Raw genomic sequence first — 20786 nt, 5'->3', positions numbered from 1 at the left:
ATCCCAAGCCAGGCATATTTTATCAAAGAAGATAATGAACCTACAAGGTAGTCATAACAATTCAGATACTCATCTGAGACAGATGGCAGTAGTACCTCTATAATCACAAGAATTTTTTCCTAGTCTTTCTATTAACTCCAGACAGACGGCAAAATAAGGGGGAAAAGTGAGACCCTCAAATCCTACCCAATCAGCTGTTAAGAGAGCACACCAATCCAACCTAGTCAACTGTTAAGAGAGCCGACCAAAATGTAAACTCGATAGGATTAACTTCCACACATGCATTTTAATTTGCATAGCCGTATTCTCCTGATATGAATACTCTCAGCTCCAGGAGCGATTCTGAATTGCCAGTCACAGGTAGTGAAATTTTGAATAGCCAGTCACAACACACTCTTTCATAAGGCTCACTGGAAGTAGAGTAGCAAATGAGGAAGCAAAAAAAAACCTACACACAAAAATGTGTAATTCCACCTTTTTATTTTCTGTGTTCCTAAAATCCAGGGACTCTCAACAGCAACAGATGCATAACATCATCCACAGAAATTATTTCTGTCCTTACCTCATGATGGTGTGCCCAAGTATTGCACGTGTAGGGACTGTGTACTAACACAGTGCAGCCCCTGCACCTACTCAGTAGTAGTAAAGAATGTAAGTTTCTTGGTGATTTTTAACCCATCCTTACTTTAAAAATTACAGAGAGTTTTCAGACCATGCAAGACGACAAACTGCTAATGTAATAATTGCAATTTTAGAACAACAACAAAAAAAAGGTAATTTCAATTGTTTTTTTAATTAACCTATCCCCCAACACACACATACAATAGCATGTATGCCAGGCTTCAACCCAAAGAGTTTTGGAACAGTTGATATAGTGAATTCAAAAGCCATAGTTTATAATGGAAATGCTAATGCATTTACCTATAGCAGCTCCAGCTACACTAAAGTAAATATTTCTTTAGGGTAACAAAACACATTGCTTTACCCAGTAACACAAGGTATACAAGTTTTATAATACATATTACTGTCTTTACTTGTACTCATACTTCTCTTTAATATATAAAGCTCTAAAAACAATTCTCTACTATTTTACAATTAAATTAAAACATTTCCATGATTGGCCTAACTACTGATTTTGGTCTAAATATTTTAAACATTAACCATTCCATAAAAATATACAGTTCAAAACATGGTCCCACCAGTAAGACGCAGCCTTCTGAAACAGGCTAACGATACTCAACCATGCAATTCAGTGCTCAATATCATCTAATTGATAAATATTCATATTGCATTTCAGACTCTACTCTCAAAAATCTTTAAAATATTATCTTTAAAGTCTTACAATGCTTATAAACATCCAGAAAGGGTTCACATTTCTAACTTGCTTGTAGCAACCATACAAGTGTTATTACTTATACACTGGGCCAGCTAAGCATAAACTTCATGCCATTATTTTTAAAATTTTTAACCTTTTACCATCTTTCATACAGTGGCATTAAGTTTACAACTGACTTCATATTGTTCCATGTGAACACAGATTAGAGATGAGCCAGACACTCAGAACTGCACTTTTCCGTTTAAGCCTCTAAGAACTTACTTGTTTACAGTCAGTAGGATGCACTTAAAGCTGCCTTTCAATTGAACAGACACCCAGTGTACTGTCAAGCTACCTCTAGGTGAAGTCATTACAAGAAAGGGCACAGTCCAGAACTTGGTAGATTCCAAGAAATATGTAGCTGTTCAAAAATGTAATCATCTCAACTGTGCTTAAAAATAACACTGCACCACAACAGAGAGTCATTAGCCACTTCGCATCTAGCGGCATCTGATCTGCAGATTTTCTCGTTCCTACCCCAAAGCAGGTAACACCACATTCTCTATTCATGGTATATTATGATGCTGCTCATTCTGGACTAGGAACTAGAAGAATCAGATTTCTCTAGATTAGAAGTAGCTAATAGTAAATCACGTTTTGTTAAAATACAATGTTATCATTTTGGAATCTTACAGATAATTTTGTGAGGTTTGTTAACTTTTGCAGGTCACTGTAGCCGTCAACCAGGATATCCCACACCACTGTTTAGTCTCGCAAAAGGGAAAATCTTTATTAATTTAAGTATTAACTGCCCCCAATCCTGTGTGACTCATCTCTATAAATGATAGGATTACAATTGGATAAATTCAAATTCCAGTTAGGACAAATACCTTTTAAAACAAGAAGTGGAAAAGTCAGGGAAATACATATGAAATTCTTTCTGCATTGCATTAAATATATTGTACTTTTTTTCTGAATACGAATAGACATGGATACAATCAAGATGAATAGCAATCAATATACAATTTTTCTCTAACTGCTCAAAAATTAGTATAAAATAATATAAATTATAGGAATGATTGTTCCAGATTTTTAGATGTCAATTATTAAAAAAATCACTAAGTGAATGTTCATTGTAAATTATTTACAGACGAGGTAACAAAATTTCCAAGTTAGTATTTATCATACTGAGTTATGACCTACCACATATGTAAAAACAATGCACTCATCAAAAATTACAAAATCCAGTACTTATTGCCAACTACACAATAAGTCATGATTAGCTTTATGTAGCTGATGTACAGTATGCTTTTAAGAAGAAAAGTGCCAAAAGCTTCATAGGTAAAAGTCTTTGATTTTTAATCAGTAAGCACAAATTTTTTTTAAGAAGACTTTCATCAATTTTAAAGTAATGCCAAATGAAAATCTTTAGAAAAAAGAATGTTACAAATGTAGAAGTACATCTTATTAAAAATGCATTTAAAAAAGTCTATAAATTTGTCTCACAGTTAAAGATTTATTTGCAAAAGATCTGTAAGAACAACTGGATGGAAATGCTTGTGTAAACTATTTTTTCAAGAAGCATTTGGGTGTTTTAGAACTAAGTGATGGTAGTAATGAAGGCATTTATAAAATTGCAAACAGATTTTTTTTTAAAGGATAGCATCTTTTATAGTTTAGGGCAGTTCATGTTGTTAGGTCACAAATCAAACTGTTAATTGTAAAACCAAGTATAATTTTCTCCATAAATTATAATGTACAGTATTAGTTCTGTTGCCTGCGTTTTGCTGATCTCATTTTTTCAAATCGTGACTCCATCTCTTCCAGGACCTTTGGTGTGTAACGTACAACTAACTTAACCTTTCCTTGAGCTGCTTTCAGCAGTTCTACTGCTTTTTCATGGTGTTCTCCTTCAACGCTCTGTAAAGCATAAACCATTAAATACTACATTAGCAAAGAATACAAGTGTTGCAGAAGATTCTTTAGCTCCTTTGTTACACAAAATATTTCCATTATAATAAAAAACTAGAAGTATGACAGTTTTGAAACTGTAATGCAAGGGGCGCTATCACCCAGTTGAAGACCTGAAGCTTCAACAAGACACCAAACAAATGGTGATGGCAGACTTTGTGTTTTCTTTTCTAACTAGTGTAAAAAAAAGTAATGTGGAAATGGGTGCCAAGCAACTAATTTATCATGGGAGACAGGGAACAAGCAGACATACTGAGAGTCCCTAGATTTTATGTTTTACACACACAATAAGCACAATAAGAGAAACATTTTAAAACATGGTCCTTTACGTTTTAAAGTCTACATTTAATAGAATTTATGAAATTTTCCCTCCAGACAAATAGTATTTAGCAACTTCTCCCCACCACTGCATCCGTTATAAGATCCAGGCATCATATCTTTTATCATTAGTCAGCAAAAGTTATTTCTCTCAACTTTATTATAGTTATCAAACACAATGACATTACTATCCCAAGCCTACCTCCCACTGCTGCTATTAGAAGCTAGAAGGCAGGTGGTGTACCTGTTGATTGGAGGGTTTCCCCGTTACTATAAAGTTACTTACAAAAAGAAAGACAACAGTTAAAAAAAAAAAACACCAAGTTATTTCTCTTCTATTAGATTTAGAAAATGTGCTTGGATATTTCCATTTTTTGTTATTCAGTTGGATGCACAAGTCGTTCTCTTTTTAAAAATCACATGAGAAGCGTATAAGGATATATGGTGTCAGTAAGAGATTTGAAAAAAAATCAATTGCAAAATAATGTGAGATTGCTTACAGTTTCTAAACTCTGTCTATACAAATATATTTGAATTCTGTTGTAAACGAACAATGTACACTAAATGTTACTAGTATAAAAATTCTGGAAATGTCCATTAAAAATATTTTATCACGGGAGACAGGGAACAAGCAGACATACTGAGAGTAAAATAAAAATATTTTAATGGACAAGAATCTAGTTTTCAAAATATTCTCTATTAGCTAGGTTCTGGCAAAGGCATAAACATTAAAGCCTTTGCAACAATATACTGAGCCTTGTAAGTGCTAAGTGTGACAGATATTGCAGCCACATGCAGTATCTTTGGTGAGCATATTGCATTAAATTTATTAATATTGTATATATTATTGTGAGCCAGAGACTGAATGCAACTCTATGAGGAGAGGGTTACCACAGGTCCTTCAGGAACTAAAAGCAATGGGGTGTGCGTGTGTGTGATTACTACAGTTCCTGAGATTGTAAACAGTTTGCATATACTGGTCCAGGCTGCATTTTTCCAGAAACAAAGAAAGGCCTTTTGGTATAAACGGATGAGCTTGAACTGACTTGGGGTCTTCTTTTTGATTCAACAAACAGGCAGGAACTTGGATCCAGGGGAATTTCAATCCTTGGTCTGAAAGGTTGGAAAGACTTTGGTCTACTGGTGCTCCATAAGACAGATGAGCAATTCCTGGTATGTTTAGTGTGGGGTTTAAATCTATTTATTGTTGGGGATCTTTTTTAATGTTTTCTCTGCAATACTTTTGACCTAAGAATAAATGTATTTTGCATGTTACAGTGCATAGTCACTGGTTAACAAAAAAAAAACAAAACAAAAAACCAAAGCAAAACAACACTGCCATTGTCATCAGAGAGAAAGCAATGCACAGGGCAGAACCTTACACAAATTAGCTTGCTGGAGGTATCACAGGGTAAGGCAGGCAACTGTACAGCCTAAAACTCCTCATCAGAAAGGAGAGAGCCATGAATCTCCATCCAAGAAAGGTGACTAGTAGAAGCCTGAAATGGTAAGTGGGCACCCTTGAGGGACCACGGAGGGGGAATACAGGTGCAGTTACTCCTGAAACTGTGACACTAAGTTAATTCTGAATACAGTTATTAAAAACAAGTCTGTTGCATATTATATATATTAAGATGTTAGGAACATGCTCAGAGGCATGAGAAGAATATTTCTTCATTTAAAATTGGTAACATACAACCAACATACCTTGCATGTGCATACACATACATCCCAGTTTTATTTATTGTTATAAATATATATTTAAATTTATGCCCACTGTCTGTTAAGCAGGGTGGGTTTTTTTTGGGGGGTTTTTTTTTTGGAGTGTCTGTGTGTGAAGAAGGCAGAAGAAGCCAGTTGAGGCTTGTGGATTCTGGTGCCAGTTCTATACTAGTCTCAGTATATTTTAGAGCAACTTGGGAATTTCTATATACACTGGCTAGCCCAAGGAACCATGGTACCAACACAGAACAACTGTAGCACTTTGGCCATGACCCCTTCCCATTCCATATGCTGGGGACTGCAGAACCAGGTGGCTTAAGAGATGACTATGCCTGTTGGGGACATCTAATAGCTCTCCAATTACCTTTGCATCACAAGCGTGGCTATGGTTACAGACTACATGATTGAATTAAAACCTAAGTCATAAAATAAGGTTAGGTATGTACAAGTAGTTACTAGAGCCTGAATTTTAACTAGTACATATAAATTAAGAGTTTTTGAAAGTACAATCAAAACTTGTGTAGTTCACTCAGAGCTGTCTGACAGTATCTGAGGAGCAAGAATTGTTCTATAAAAATATACACCAAAATAATTTAAAATCCCTTTAGCAGTCACCTTTTTCTCATCACCCAGAAGGCCGCAGGTTGGTATTTTATGTGTTGTGGCTGATTTTAAAAAAATCAGTGACTGAGTTTAAAGTACATGCTCTTTTTTATAAGAAACTGGAGGAATGGTTTTTAAAATCTCAGCACTTAAGTGAAAAAAATCACAGTCCCTGCAAAAATTACTTCATAGCTTGCACTTTGTCATAGTTTTCAGTCTCCAGCAGCATTTTTATCAGGACAATGACAACATTAAAGGACCGTCACATTATCTTGCCTTAGATTGAATGGTTTTGATACTTACCTTACAAGTTGCAAAAATTCACATTATTAAAAGTCTGCAACATCAGGGACACATGTAGCAGAACCACTTTAACACCATTGTAACTAGAGCTGAATGAATAATTGCTTTTTAGGTTTGGTGGCCAAACCAAAGAAATCCCCAAAAAATTGCAAACTAAAACTGATTCCCCCACCCCATTTTTCTTGCTGAAATAAAAAAAGCAAAAAAACCTCTCTTTGGTCAGTTCAAAATGGCATTTTGAAATAGTACAGGCTGATTCCAAACAGTTTGTTTCAAAAATTTCAAAACAAACCATTTGACTTTTGAAATTTTTTCTTCAATTTTTATTCAGCTGAAACTATTCACTGGATTTGACCCCAATTTGCAAATAGTTTTGGTTGCACCAAAACAGCATTTTTCAGCAAATTTACTATTGGTTGAAAAAATTATGCCCATCGGTAACTGTAAAACTATTTCATAAGGCAATAATACAGTTTGCTTCAAAATAGAGTACCTAACATCTGAGCTTATTTATCCTCCCATGCTCTGAAATATTGCCTCAGGTAATGGTATACTTGTATTACCATTTAGTGAATTCACATACAATAGCAAAGCATAGTCCAAGAACTCTTGTCGTACTCAAGTTTTTGTCCAATATTCTCGTCTTGCTAATTATGAATCAACTGCAAACAGCAGGATGAAATTTCTATCACTTTGCCAACACTGAAAAAAGGCACCAGGCTTATGCAGACTACAGTCTCTATACACCCTCAAGTGGACACAAGTAGTTACTACAACTGAAAGTTAAAGCCAATTCCTACCACTCCGTTTACAGAAAGAAGCTGGTCTCCACGTTTCAGTCCCCCATGTCTATCAGCTATACCGCCTGGGATAATTCGAGAGATATAGATTGGAGAGTTTTGCTCTTTGCCTCCCATAATGTTGAATCCAAGACCTTCTTCTGTTTTTGGCAGTTCAACAACTCTGGGATGTGAATGACCCTCACTGGCAGCAAATGCAGCAACTGTGGCCTATAAGAAACAAAACTATTTAATTTTTCTTAAAATCAGAATCTTAGAAAGTCTCCATCTCTTATAGTCAGAGGTGGTAAGCATTTGAAAAGGTTTTTGAGACAGGCAATTAAGTAAACATAATGTGTATCCAACATCAGAATACGAAAACTAAGGGGCGTTTTGAATAAAATAAAAATGAATGTCATTTTAAATAACAAGTCTTTCATATCTTGTTCATACAACTTACAGATTAACAGGTCATATCAGGAGGAGACATCTATATCACACTTTTTGTGACAAACTATTACGTTCTATTCTAGTTATAGTAAGACTTTTACCTTTGCTGTAGCATTAGCTCTCACTTCTGGGCTACTGCTGATGTCCACGGTTTCATATACGTGCTCATATACCTTTAGGACAAAGTTATTTAGTAGGTACATAATTTAATGGGAAAAATGAATATATAGGTTTTCTGCTTAGATGGTGTGACAAATAATCTGCTGTGTTAGATGTGTGACAAGAGATCGATACTTCTGCTGCTACTCTCAAAATTGCATTTCCTAATTTACAGAGAGAAAGGGTATGTGCCTGAAAGACAATGAAACTGCCCTACTGGAAAGTCACCTCTAGCTGAGATCACGTCTATACGTAAAGCACTGTAATGGCACAGCTGTATCGACACAGCTGCACTGCTGCAGCGCATCTGGTGAAGACGCACTACGCTGCCAGGAGAGCTCTCCCATTGGCATAAAAAAACCCCACCTTCACGAGCGGCAGAAGCTCTCCTGCAGATATAGTGCTGTACACACGAGCACTTATGTCAGTGTAACTTATGTCACTCGGGGTGGAATAGTCACACCCCTGAACAAGAAGTTTTGTAGACATAGCCTGAGACAGGACTGCGATAGTAAGTCACACCTTCCCCTGGGCCTACTGAGTGGGCCATTAAAGCACAGTGAATATTACCATTACAACAAAATAGCACTGCTATCACCGAAACCAAAAGCAATAGCTGGATCTGCAGCTACTCCCACCCATGCCCACACACCTGGAAGAACCATTCCAAGTGCAGGTAAGGGAGTGAGAGCCTTGGGGAGATAATAATTAATACTAGAACAGAATGTTAATCAGAAGGCGGAGATAGAAGGGCGTTCAGATCTGTACTGACTCAAGAGCTTGTCTTCACTACTAAAAAAAAAAAGATGCATTTTTTACCTCAGAGTAACTAATGCACATGAGCTATCCCATAACAATACCATGAAGACAAGACACTTTCATTTTACTGCAAAGTAAACTCACTGAGGTCAAACTCTGGTGAGTTTACCTCATGGTAAAACTGAAGTGTCTTGTCTTCACTGTGTCTTTGCTTTGTGATAGCTCATGTGTTAGTTACCCTAAGGTAAAAAACACAGCCCCCTCCCTCTCCCCCCCTGCCTTTTTTTTTTTTTTTTTAGTAGTGAAGACAAGCCCTCACTTGCACTGTAGGGTACAGATGCTTGTAGCTAACAGGAAAGTCAAACTCTCAAGTTCTCTCTTCAAGAAAGGTATGAATTATTAATTGGCTTTCTGTAACCTAAGCTAATATATCCTTATCTAGGTTACTTTGGGGCAAAATTTAAATCTAAGTATGTTAAGACAATTGTTCATTTTGTTTTAAATCCTTCCCTACTTTTTTTTTTAAATAAAGAATTAAGCCCCAAAATTTGCAGATAACAGATTTGAGGTCAAATTAAAAAGTAATTCAAAACAAACTCTTGCAGCAGCTAGCTTTGTTCCTGCTTGGCAGGTACAACAGTACATATGTTAGAAGCCGGCATATATCTGGTATTTTTGGTAGCTATTTGTTTATGTCAGGTTAACTTACCTCCCTCACAGCATTACAGAACTCACTTTGAAGGACCCTTTGCAAAGCCTGCAGTTTTTGTGGTGGTACTTCTCCACTCCTCTGCAATTTTTCCAGCAACTCAATAGCTCTGCAGATGTCTGGGAAAGATAGAATTTTGATAACGATGAACACTTGACTTTTACTCAGATAACGTTCTTTTAGTGCATTCATGCACACGCATACACACCACTTTGTAAGTCAGAATTAAGGATGCTTAAATGACAGGTTTCAGAGTAGCAGCCGTGTTAGTCAGTATTCGCAAAATGCTTAAATGTGTTTCCTTTAACACAATCACTAAATACTACTGAGAAGACACCAGTTAATGCATCAACATCCAGGCCCTCCCTCCTCCAATGACTCCTTGCATATCTCACCTTCAAGATCCTCATATGTTGAAATCTACTTGTCCCTCTGATCCTTTGAACCCATTCCTAGCTGCCTTTACCACCTTCCATGCCCCATCAATGTGTGCTTTTTATGATCCCTGTCTCATTCTCTATTCTACTTTGTTTAAAATCAACATTGATCAATATCAGCATTCACACATGGAATGAGGAAGGCAACTACACAGGGAGGAAAAAAAAAAGAATTGAGCAGAAGAGCTGGTATGGGTATACTGGGTAACAGTGCACACTGTTTCAGTTACCCTGATGATTTATCCACTCTCCATCAATAGGGAGACCCACTGCCCCACATAGCTTCCTGGTCACTGCATATTCTGACTTCCTTGACTTCCTGGCTCTACTTGCCTTCCCAGTTACAGCCCCTACAAACCTCTGAGTCTTGTTGCCTCTATGCCTCCCTTCAATCCATATTTATCCACTGTTACAGAATCTACCCATGTTCACACCCTACATACTATTGTAATAATTTTTGTACAAGGCATGTCTTGTAACCATTTCTGACTTTTATGTCTCATTACTTGTATTCTCTCTCTTTGTAGTTAATAAACTTGTTTTATCTAATCCAGTGTGCTCAAGTTGAAGTGCCTGGGTAATGCCATTTGGGGCGACAAGTTATGTGCATATGATTCCCTTAAAGGAATAATGGACTTACAATATTGTGTACTCTCTGGGAGAGGACCAGGCAGTACAGTATAGATTTCTGGTAGAAATATGAGACTGGGGGTATGTTGGGGGTGACCCTGCAGTATAAGCAGGGCTGGTGAGAGCAAAAGTGTAACCCAAGTGTGGTTGGCAGCCTGCAGTTACACGTAGATGCTCAGGGTGTGGCTTGCAAGCTAGAAGGCTATTTGTGAGTGGCCCAGGTGAGAGCTACTTCACCAAGACATTGTAAGGCACCCAAGGTTGCAGGGCAGGGGTAACACAACTGCTCATTAGTTGTCTGGACTGTACCCTGGTATGTCACACCCACCCATCTCATCCATGATAAATATTGGCAATGGGAGCTCCTGTCTGGCAGATCTGAGATCTACTGTGACAAACCACCAGGGCTTTGCTATATGGAGGAATTACTTGCATAGCAGAGCTACAAGTTTCACCTGCCAGGCAACTCTGTACAAGCCTCCCACACTACTTGCCTACATTGTTAAGGCTGAAACATGGTCAGAGGTGGCAGAGAATCTTACAGGAAAATTGTCTGAAAAAGCAAAGTTCATTGCTCTGCTTATTTCAGGTGGTGGAATCACCTATGGATTTTCTGAGTAGAGTTCTGGTCCAACTGACTGGGAGTACAGCTGACTAAGCTTAAACACTTCATAGGAAGCAGGTATGGACAGAAGAAGGGAAAACAGCTAAGGTCTGTTACTGGGCGACACTGGCCCTTTAAGAGGAAGCAGGGCCAAAGCTGTGCCATCAGCTCACTTCAACTGGGCTTAAGTGGGGGGAGAGGGGGAGTAGAAGAAAGCTGGTGAGTCAGAGCAGCCTGAGAGCACTGACAAAGAGATAGAGAAGGGCAGGTGAGAGCTGTCTGAGGAGGAACAGAGACCCAGGAAAGAGAAGCAGCAGCAGAGGAGAGCTGGTAGAAAGCCATTGAGAAGAGCGAAAAGTTGATGGTGAGGACTGACCAGAGCTGCGGAAAACCTGCCAAATTAAAGGAGAGCTTGTCAGAGGTTCCTAGGAAAAACCACCACCATCCTGGTTAGGAGAAGCTGAGCCCAAAACAAGAGTTGATGCTGGAGAGTGGATCTCAGAGCAGGAATAGGACTCATAAGCAAAGAGGCCTGGATGTGTGGAACACTGTGGGAAGAACTCCTTGCAGCAGGCTTCAGTGGAGGGCTGCAGGAAGCTGAGCTCCAAACAAGGGGTTTGTCATGCAGAAACATTCCCTGAGCTGGGTTATGACTCACAGAAAGAGAGGTTTGGCTGAGTAGAACAGTGTGGGGAGTTCTGTTGCAGGAGCCTGTCTCAGGGCTATGGGATGAGACTTATGGGAGGGAAGCAGGCCTTGGAACTCTCAGGCAGAAGACCTGGAGAAGAGGGCCCTGGAATAGCAGCTGAATGAACCATGATAAAGTGGTTACTGACTCTCAGATGGGTGACCTAGGAATCATGACCTTCGAATGGGACTGAAGAGCTGATGGACTGCAACCTTCTTTTACTTCAGGGTTTCAGAACGATGGTTTTATCATGAATTCTGTGGACTACTACTGCTATACAGCACCATTCACTAGGGCCAGAGACAGATAAAAATAGCTCTCTCTCCTTTCTGGGGGCAAGATGCTACACAAAGAAATTCTTACATGGAAGATAGTTCACCTCGCAATGACTTCATAAATATCTGCTTCAATTACCTTTAGTAAATTAAATAGCCAAACAATCATTCATTTTCTGATATAGCTGTAAAACTAATCTGAAAAGTTTTCAAAATAAATCACTGTTTAAAAATGAATATAGTGTGGACCTTCTAAAAATGAAACCTACATCTATCTGTGAGTTGTGAAGAATATGTATTAAGATTAGAACAACCAACAAGAATGCACTTTTATGTAGAAAACCATGATTAAATAGAGTCTTCCTGACTAATGATTTAAATCAATTTGATTTAAATCAAATCCACCCTGCTTTCACAGGACGCATACACCCTTCCAGTTTTATAAGTACCACAGGGGAGCAAAGATCAGAAGTTTTCCCTCATGCAAATCTACATATACACACAATACATTACAGCTTTATTTATAAACTGTTCATTCAACCACAAATGCAATAACTTTTGCACAGGCTTAAAGGAATTTAGTTATAGGAAGAAATTAGGCAGAGAATGATAAAACTTATTTTTAAGGACAGCTGATAGCTCCACTTCTTCCAAACAAAGCTTAAACAGCATAGTGTGAAAGAGTACCTGAAAAGTTAGATTATTCTCTTTGTGACACTGGCAGACCAGATGCCAGCTCTTGCCAATGCTTTAGGCTGCAGCTGAGCACTGACAAAGTCATTGCTGGAAACCAGTCCAGCTCACCTGCGTGTTAGTATGGTTAAGATGAGTATTGGACTTATAACTATCTGTCTGGATTTTATGAATTACTAGTAAATTGCTAAACATATTAATCCTTCTTATAATGTCTGTATCCCATACTAGAAGATGATATTTAAGTATTTGCTATATAGTTCAGAACATAACCCACCAAACAAGAAAAAACTTCACTTAGTACTAAATCCCTATGAAAGATGATTTCCTCTTGCCCATCAGGAAGGACTATCAAAACTAAATGGGCCATTGTGGAACATCACAATACAAAATGTTGCTAATTGTTCCTACACAGGCTATGTGCAAAAGGGCTCATCCCATCATCTTGAATTCTGGAAGAAGGAAAAAAGGAGAGTGAACAAGAAAATTTGTCATCTCTTTGCTGTTTGAATTCTGACAGGGCTGGAGCTAGGAAACAGATGCAGAGATCCCCCATGGTCAACCTGGGTTACCCCTAATAGACATTCAGTGCCAACAAATTGGTACAACTCTGTCACCTTTTGGACCCCTAGACTGTAACTAATTTGTGTGTGTATGTGTGTATATATATGTATATATATATTATACACACACACACACATATACACACACACAAAGGATTTATTAACTATTCATTTCTTTTTCCTGGTTAATAAATCCTTAGTTTACTTTAGGATTAGCTATAAGCAGTTGTCTTTGGTGTGATATCTAAACTACCTATTAACCTGGGATAAGTGACTCATCTCTGGGGAGTGGAAGCAACCTGAAATCTTTTGTGATCTTTGGTGTATGGCAACCAACTATCACTAAATCCAACTTGCCTGGGTGACAAGATAGACTGGAGTGCCCAAGGAGACTGTTTGCGACTCCATTATAAGACTTTACAGTGCTTCAGGGATTCATATTTGTTACTGGGTTGGTGAAATCTAATTACTGCTGTGGGAATTGTGCACCAAAAAATTAAAAATTCTGTGCACAAGTTAAAATTCTGCAAATGTTATTGGTCAAAATAATACTGTATCATCTCACCAGTTTCAATTATTTTGGAAATTTATTTCAAAATACCTGTCAACAAGTATGTCTGTAACAATACAGACATACACAAAAATTCCCTCAGGAGTAACGAGTTAAAGAAACCCCTACAACAACCCAGTTCCTATTTCTCTGCCTCCTCCCTGCCCCCAGCCCAGACACTCACACTCCCTACCCTCCAGAGGCCAGCTGCACATTCCCCCTTTCCCCCCCGACACTCAGACCCCCGAGTCTCAGAGGCCAGCTGCAACCCCCCCCCCCCATCCTGGCCCAGACATTCACACCCTCTACTCCCCAGAGCCCAGCCACCCCCACCGCCAAGACACTCACATCCCCTACCCCACAGAGACCAGGGATCCAGAGCAAGAAACAGTCCTTTGCTGGGTCCCAGGCTTGCACGGAGTTTTCTGCGTGCTGCCATCTCCTTCCTTCAGTGCTGGGAACTGTAGTACTGGGAACCCTCCAGTTCCCTTCTCCTCCCCTCAGCTTTGTCTTTTATTTGCAAGCTGGGCTATGCCAGGTTCAGCGGCCCCTAGTAGCAGCTCTGTAGCCCATTTTGGGGTGTGGGGGGATTTCTGCAAAATTCTGCATTGCGCAGTAGCGCAGAATTCCCTCAGGGCTATCTAATTATAGAACACACATCCAATTTGGGGGGTCTGCCCTGCTTTTTGACAATTTGCCCTGAGGTTGGCACTCTCAGTCGTGAACCACTCCAGACAGTGTGATGCTCTTTTAGTGAACATTTAAGGTTGCAGAACAAGTCTTAGAATGCCTGGAAATATATATATATATATTTTAATAAATGCAAAGTTGATTTAGTACAATTTTTTTCAATATCGAATCAGGCTCTGTTAACATGTTCCTCTGACGCAATAAAAATTTCCCACCAGAATCAAACACTGCATAAATAGAAAAGGAGTACTTGTGGCACCTTAGAGACTAACCAATTTATTTGAGCATGAGCTTTCGTGAGCATAAATAATTACATTATATAACCATAATAGTAGTACTATTACATGTGCTGTGGAGTCTAACATTCCTTTTTGTAGCAAGTCTTCCATTGTTTGCACCTCATGCTGAACTAGACTGAACTGTCCATCCCATCTAAAGCATTTATAATCAGATTACTAATATCTGGATGCCTAATACTCCACTTTGAAACAATTTTTTTTTTTTTTTGCCAAATGGATATCATGCTAGGGTTTGACTACCTCCCCTTCATTCTCCAGTTTCTACTATTCAAGACAGGAACCTGATAAAAGGGTTGCTTTTTTTTTTTTAAAAGGGGTGGGGGGTTGTGTTTTTTTTTTTTTGCAAAAAGCTCAGAAGACAGACTAGATCTTCTCTGGTAAGGTATTCCACAGTCTAGGAGCTGGAACTGAGAATGCCTTGCCTCCAGCTCTCTGAAATTTCATCCTAGGAACTCAATTTCCATATCCCTCTGAATGAAACTGTGTTCATCAGTCAAAAAAAGGCAATCTCTGAAGGACCCTGGCCCCAGCCCAAAATGTGTTTCAAAGATTAAACTAAGGATGCAAATAGGGAGCCAACAGAAGGTACAGGGCACTGATGTAATGTACTTTTGCTTGTAAGTTCCCCAAAAGAGTGGAGAGGCCACACATTGCGTTATATAAGGTGGAGTAGGATTTAATTTATGTCTGTAGAATGCTCAGAACCTTCAGACACTAATTTTGAGATCCAGTGTGTCTTTTACACTAGTACAGTGTAAGGGGCAGTACATAACTGTATTGCCCCAAAAGCAGCTAAAGCCTGGTTGATGCATAAATTTTGTACCATTATAATTATTTCATGCACTCAGATTCTAAGGCCAGAAGGGACCATTGTGATCATCTAGACGCATCTCCTGTATAACACAGGCCACAGAACTACCCCAAAATAATTCCCAGAGCAGGGGTAAGTTGATTATTTTTTGTCAAGGTTCAAATTTCTTGGTCAAGATATAGTCAAGTTCCAAACTCCAGAGAAAAATAATAAAAAATAAGAATTATGATGAGTAAATAAAAACATTTCGGGGTCTATTCAAAAGCGTCTGGAGGTCCAGATTTAGCCCGTAGTCTGCCTATTGACTACCCTTATCCTAGAACCTATCTTTTAGAAAAACATCCAATCTTGATTTTAAAATTGCCGGTGATGGAAAATCTACAGCCCTTGGTAAATCGTTTTAATGGTTAATTACCCTCACGTAACAATTCACACCTTATGTCTCGTTTGAATTTGTCTAGCTTCAATTTCTAGACACTGGATCATGTTATACCTTTCTTGGCTAGACTGAAGACTCCTCTATCACATGCCAGCTTCCCAGGTAGGTACTTAAAGTAAGCTACTTATCAAGGCACCCCTTAACTTCTTTTTGTAAAGCTAAATAGATCGAGCTCCTTGCATCTATCACTAAAAGGCATGTTTTCTAATCCTTTAATCATTCTTCTGGCTCTTCCCTGAATCTTCTTCAGTTTAACATCATTCTAGACTTGTTGACACCGGAATTGGACACAATATTCCAGCGCGGGTCACAGCAATGCCAAAGAGGGAGTAAAACAACCTCTCTATTCCTACTTGAGATTCCCATGTTTACGCATCCAAAGATTGCAATGGCCCTTTCGTCCAGTTAGGGGGCGTGATTTTTTAAAACAAAAACAGTTATACAGGTGTAACTGGTATCCAGAGGGTGAATGCTGATATTCCAATATAAGCACTTTTACGCTGGCATATCTTTTTTCATACTAATACAGTTAATGCAGTACAACTTGTGTATAGACAAGGCCTCAGTCCCAATCTCTCTCCAGGTTCTCCTGGTGCTCTGAAGAGGGAGTAAACTGAGCTAGGTCTATAACTGGAACAACATGCCTTCCCAAGTGTAGCTATGTCTCCCCCACTCCGATCCTGCCCTATTCTGCCCCATTCACTCCCACCCACCAGCATGAGGTTGAGGAGGTGGGGGAGATACAACAGTTCTATGGAGCCTTCCTGCACTGCTACCCATGATGTGGTTAACTGGGCACTTTGTGCTCCCTTTCACTGCTACACTAGGTATGCCCCAATTTGGGCCATTATTCAAAACAACAAGAGACTAAACTGGATACTGAACTGACTCAAGAGGGGCTTTAAGGAAAAAACCTCACACACTTGGAGATAATGCCATTAAAGGCAGCAAATTAAAATAATTAACAAAAGCAACCAAACCCACACCACACTATTTAAAGGATGGATTATATTTGCAGCAAGCAGATATACTGATTATCACACGCACTTTAAAAGTGAATTTTTGGTGACTGAGGTAGGAACTAGACTGACAATCTTGGAGGTAAAGTTAACTAGAACAGAGGTATATTAAAGACAGTAGCAGTGCAAGGTTCTCTACACTATTCTACTAGTGCCACCACTCTAAAAGATAACCTCAAGGTGTGAGAGGTTAGTCGCTCATCCTTGGCCTCCAGTGAAATTGCTAAAAAGGGTGTTGGTTGTGATTCAAGCAAGAGAGAAGAGATTTCTTCTATATTTGCCTCTGTATGCAGTATCGTAGCCATGTTGGTCCCAGGATATTAGAGAGACAAGGTGGGTGAGGTACTATCTTTTATTGGACCAACTTCTGTTGCTGAGAGAGAGACAAGCTTTTGAGCTTTCAGCTCTTTTTCAGGTCCTGAAGCTTGTCTCTCTCTCAGCAACAGAAGTTGATCCAATAAAAGATAGTACCTCACTCACCCTGTCTCTCTAATATGTGCCTCTGGTTAGCAGATTTAGTCCTGTTGCTAGTAAACGTGTGGTAATTTTTTAAAACATTTTCCCTCATTTCCTAGGTTACATACCAACTCTCTGTAATCAGTTTATTCCCTTACCTTGATAATATCATTTAATTATCCAAAGTCAACACTACCACAATTAACAGAGGTTGGTTATTTCTGCAAATAGTGCTGCCTGTCAGTAGATGTCATAAATACACACACAACTATACAGTACTCTTTCCCCCCCTCCTTTCTTAAGAGGCAAGACCAATATGCAAGAAAACATAAAACAGTTCTTTTGTTCCACTGATTCCTACTAGACAACTCTGCATAGATTTGTTTATTTTCATGGATAAAGCACAATGGCAGTTTAATGAGGTGGAGGAGGATGCTGCCCCAGGTTTTACCAAGAGCAGCTAATCCCATTGCCAAAGCAGCTGCTCTAATTCGCAAGCTTTGGGGGAGGGGAACCGCTACAAGTAATTTATTTGTGGAACAGGGAGAAGAGAAGAAAATAATCAGAAAGTTTCAAGAGCGGCATTCTGAGGTAGACAACATATCTGAACTAACAATATATGTATTTACTCTCTCACACACAAATACATTAACTTTGAGTGAAGACTGTGTATCTCATAACCCGATGCATCCGATGAAGTGAGCTGTAGCTCACGAAAGCTTATGCTCAAATAAATTGGTTAGTCTCTAAGGTGCCACAAGTACTCCTTTTCTTTTTATCTCATAAATGCACACTAGTAAAAAGCAATGAAATAGGCTGTTAAGTTATCCACACTCCTGCTCATTTCCTTTTCTACCTTTAACTACCTCCTTTCCATCACCCAAATACCACTGCATCCCAAACAATCAATATTCAGCCTAATGCCAACCACTGATTATGCATTAGTATGTTCAGAGACTCAACTGAACATACTAATGTGTGGGGTTGATGTGACTTTCAAAAACTGCACTGTACCTGATGTATTGATGTGACAGACATGGTGCTAGACTGAAAATAGTCATTAGAGAAGGAACTTGAACTTAAGTGTCTCTCATTTCAGGTGAGTTCCCTGACCATTATGCTACAAACTCTCTCAAACGGTGTGTCTCTCTCTTGTTGACCCAATGGCTATTTAAGTATTTTCTACAAAGTGGAACAGCTTCAACAGAAGAGATAGACAGCCTCATCCCAGAATCCACCATATCCCAGTGGTTGGGCTACTCACGTGAGTTAGAGATGGGGGCAAGCCTATGCTCTGACTTGGGGCTTTGAACCAGGGGACCCACATCCCGGTGAGTGCTCTAAGCACTGGACTATTAGGTATAAGGTGGAGTACAGGCAGAAGCACCACCACCTCCTTCCCCCGATAAGCTTACAGCTTTCTATGAATCCCACACTTAGACTATGTCTACACTAGAGAGCTTACAGCTGTTGTACCAGTGCAGCTACGCTGCTGTAAGATCTTTCCTGTAGCCACTCTGTGTCAACAGGAGAGCGCTCTTCCATTGACATAATTAAACCACCCCAATAAGCGGCGATAGCTATGTTGGGAGAGGGAGAAGCCCCCCCCAGCGCTGTCTATACTGGTGCTTCTGGCAGCGTAACTTATATCGCTCAGGGGTGTGGTTTTTTCACACCCGAGCAACATAAATTATACCAACAAAAGTGGTAGTGTAGACGTAACCTTAGGTATTTAACTCTCCCCATGTACTGTATAGGCCTAGGCACCTATTTCCACTTAACAGGGTTCCTTATAAATCAGGTGTTGCAGTGCTCAGGTTGCATCCTAGCCTGGCTGGTCAGGATGAGTGGAAATAATATGAACTGGGGAGGGTGCTTATGGCACCTTAGAGACACCTCTGCCTTAGAGGAACCCATAGACGTGTTGGGGGGGGAGTGGGGAAGAGAAAGAAGAAGAGACTAATGGTTAAAATGTTTCTGCTGCTCCAACCAGTACTTCTCGCCTCGAAGATGTACAAGGAAAATTCAAAGGCCCCGGGAGGACCCGGCTCGGGAGAGGGAAGGGGGCCAGCGAAGCGAGAGCCAGGAGAACACGGCCCCGCTGGGCACGCACTAGAAGACCCCAATGCGCCCAACCCCTGGGGCCGCCGGGCACCTCGGGGCTCGCCCCGCCCGGCCGGCCGGCGCAGAGGGACGTTGCTCTGGCACTCCGTGGGGACGTGTCACGGAATTGCCGCAGCCAGGGGGACGGTGGGGAGAGGGGCCCACCCAGGGCTCCGCCCCCTCGGACCGCGCCCGCCCAACAGCGCGGCCCGGCTCCGCTCCCCGTCAGGAGCCAGCGGGCCGGCACCGAGCGCTGCCGCTGCGTCACCTGGCGCGGGGAGCCGGGCAGAGCCCCGCACGCCGCTCCCGTTTCCCCGGGGTGGCCGCTCTGCCCCGGGGAAACGACGGCGAGGCTGGGCCGGAGCCGCGCTCACCTCGCTCCAGCCGCACAGACTCCCCCAGCGCCGCCATCTTCTCCTCGCTCGCACCCGGAAGTGACGCGCGCCGCGCGGAAGGCCAAGGCGCGCGGGAGCGGCAGGGCCCAGCCCCTGCCTGCAGGGCGGGGTCCCGGGGCTGGTCCCGCAGCGCGATCCTGGGGCGTCTGGCTCCACGCCCGCCCCCCAGCGGCTCCAGGCCCTGCGGCTGCGCGGGCTCGGCTCCGCTCCGCGGAATCCGTCCCAGCGCCGGGGCGGGCAGGAGGCTTCGCAGCTGGGCTGGCGGCGGCGGCGGGGGGAGGCCCCCGGGCGGTGCCTGCTGCTGCGGTGCCACCGCTGTGTCTCGGCGGCCTGGGGGAACCCTAGGGCACGTCCCCGCGTGCCATGAATCCCAGCGCAGTGTGCGTGGAGTAGTGTGTGTGTGCGCCGCTCCTCTGCCATCAATTTAATCTGTGTGTGGGGCAAGAGCCTTGCGTGGCGCTTGTGTGTTGTTAAAATGATCTCAGCAAGGGGTACAAGTAGGACAAACTCAGTGCGTGCCTTTCCTTTTGTGTAAATACGCATGGGACTGCCCAGAGGGCATGTAGTTTCTATGTTGTTAATCTAAGTGCATTATTCTCTGTGTTTGATTTTTGTTTTGAAAGAATAGTTCTGTTCACTCAAGGACCTTTTTCACAAGGGCATGCTCTCAGTTCTGGGATTCATTATGAGGTTTTCACTTCTCTTATACTGAGGGAGGCTGCTATGTGTGGTTCCCTGAGCCATTTAACATGAATGGAAATGGTTTGAGTTTTGCAAGTGAACGAAGTGAATGCTTGTGGACATGTTTTGAGTCAGAAAAAAAATGTTTTAGCTGCTGGGACTGTAAAAGTTATGGAACATTTCTGGAATAAAATCCAGATGTTTGTATTTCATAACGTCACTTGAAACTGTTTGTTCTGTTGCCTCAGTAGTAACTAAAATGTTTAGGAGCCTTCAGGTGACATTTGCACAGCCATGTTTATAGACCATGGCACGTTTTCATAAACCTTTCTAAAATTTAAGATATATATATTCAATGCATGAAG

At 40.9% G+C, this 20786-nt stretch overlaps 1 protein-coding gene across 1 annotated transcript; it reads right to left on the bottom strand.

Annotated features, from left to right (window-relative positions):
* Positions 1-463: 463 nt before the first annotated feature.
* On the bottom strand, positions 464-20144 carry LIN7C (lin-7 homolog C, crumbs cell polarity complex component). The gene is made up of 5 exons (XM_073347791.1): positions 19720-20144; positions 9089-9207; positions 7563-7634; positions 7033-7242; positions 464-3235 (listed from the first exon to the last, which is right to left on the bottom strand). The coding sequence occupies exons 1-5, from the start codon at positions 19754-19756 to the stop codon at positions 3080-3082; spliced, it is 594 nt and encodes a 197-aa protein (XP_073203892.1). The 5' UTR covers positions 19757-20144; the 3' UTR covers positions 464-3079.
* Between the last annotated feature and the right edge of the window lie 642 nt (positions 20145-20786).

Source organism: Lepidochelys kempii, chromosome 6 (genome assembly GCF_965140265.1).
Source record: "Lepidochelys kempii isolate rLepKem1 chromosome 6, rLepKem1.hap2, whole genome shotgun sequence".
NCBI classification, from domain to species: Eukaryota; Metazoa; Chordata; order Testudines; family Cheloniidae; genus Lepidochelys; species Lepidochelys kempii.
The sequence above is the reverse complement of the archived record's forward strand: the minus strand, read 5'-3'. Positions and strand labels throughout refer to the sequence as shown.

Excerpts from the sequence above, each read along its gene's own strand:
- LIN7C (XM_073347791.1), bottom strand. The coding sequence starts at position 19,756 with ATGGCGGCGCTGGGGGAGTCTGTGCGGCTGGAGCGAG. Across the intron at positions 7,635-9,088 it reads TCTGTAATGCTGTGAGGGAG|GTATATGAGCACGTATATGA; the intron begins GTAAGTTAACCT and ends TTTGTCCTAAAG. Across the intron at positions 7,243-7,562 it reads GAGCTAATGCTACAGCAAAG|GCCACAGTTGCTGCATTTGC; the intron begins GTAAAAGTCTTA and ends TGTTTCTTATAG.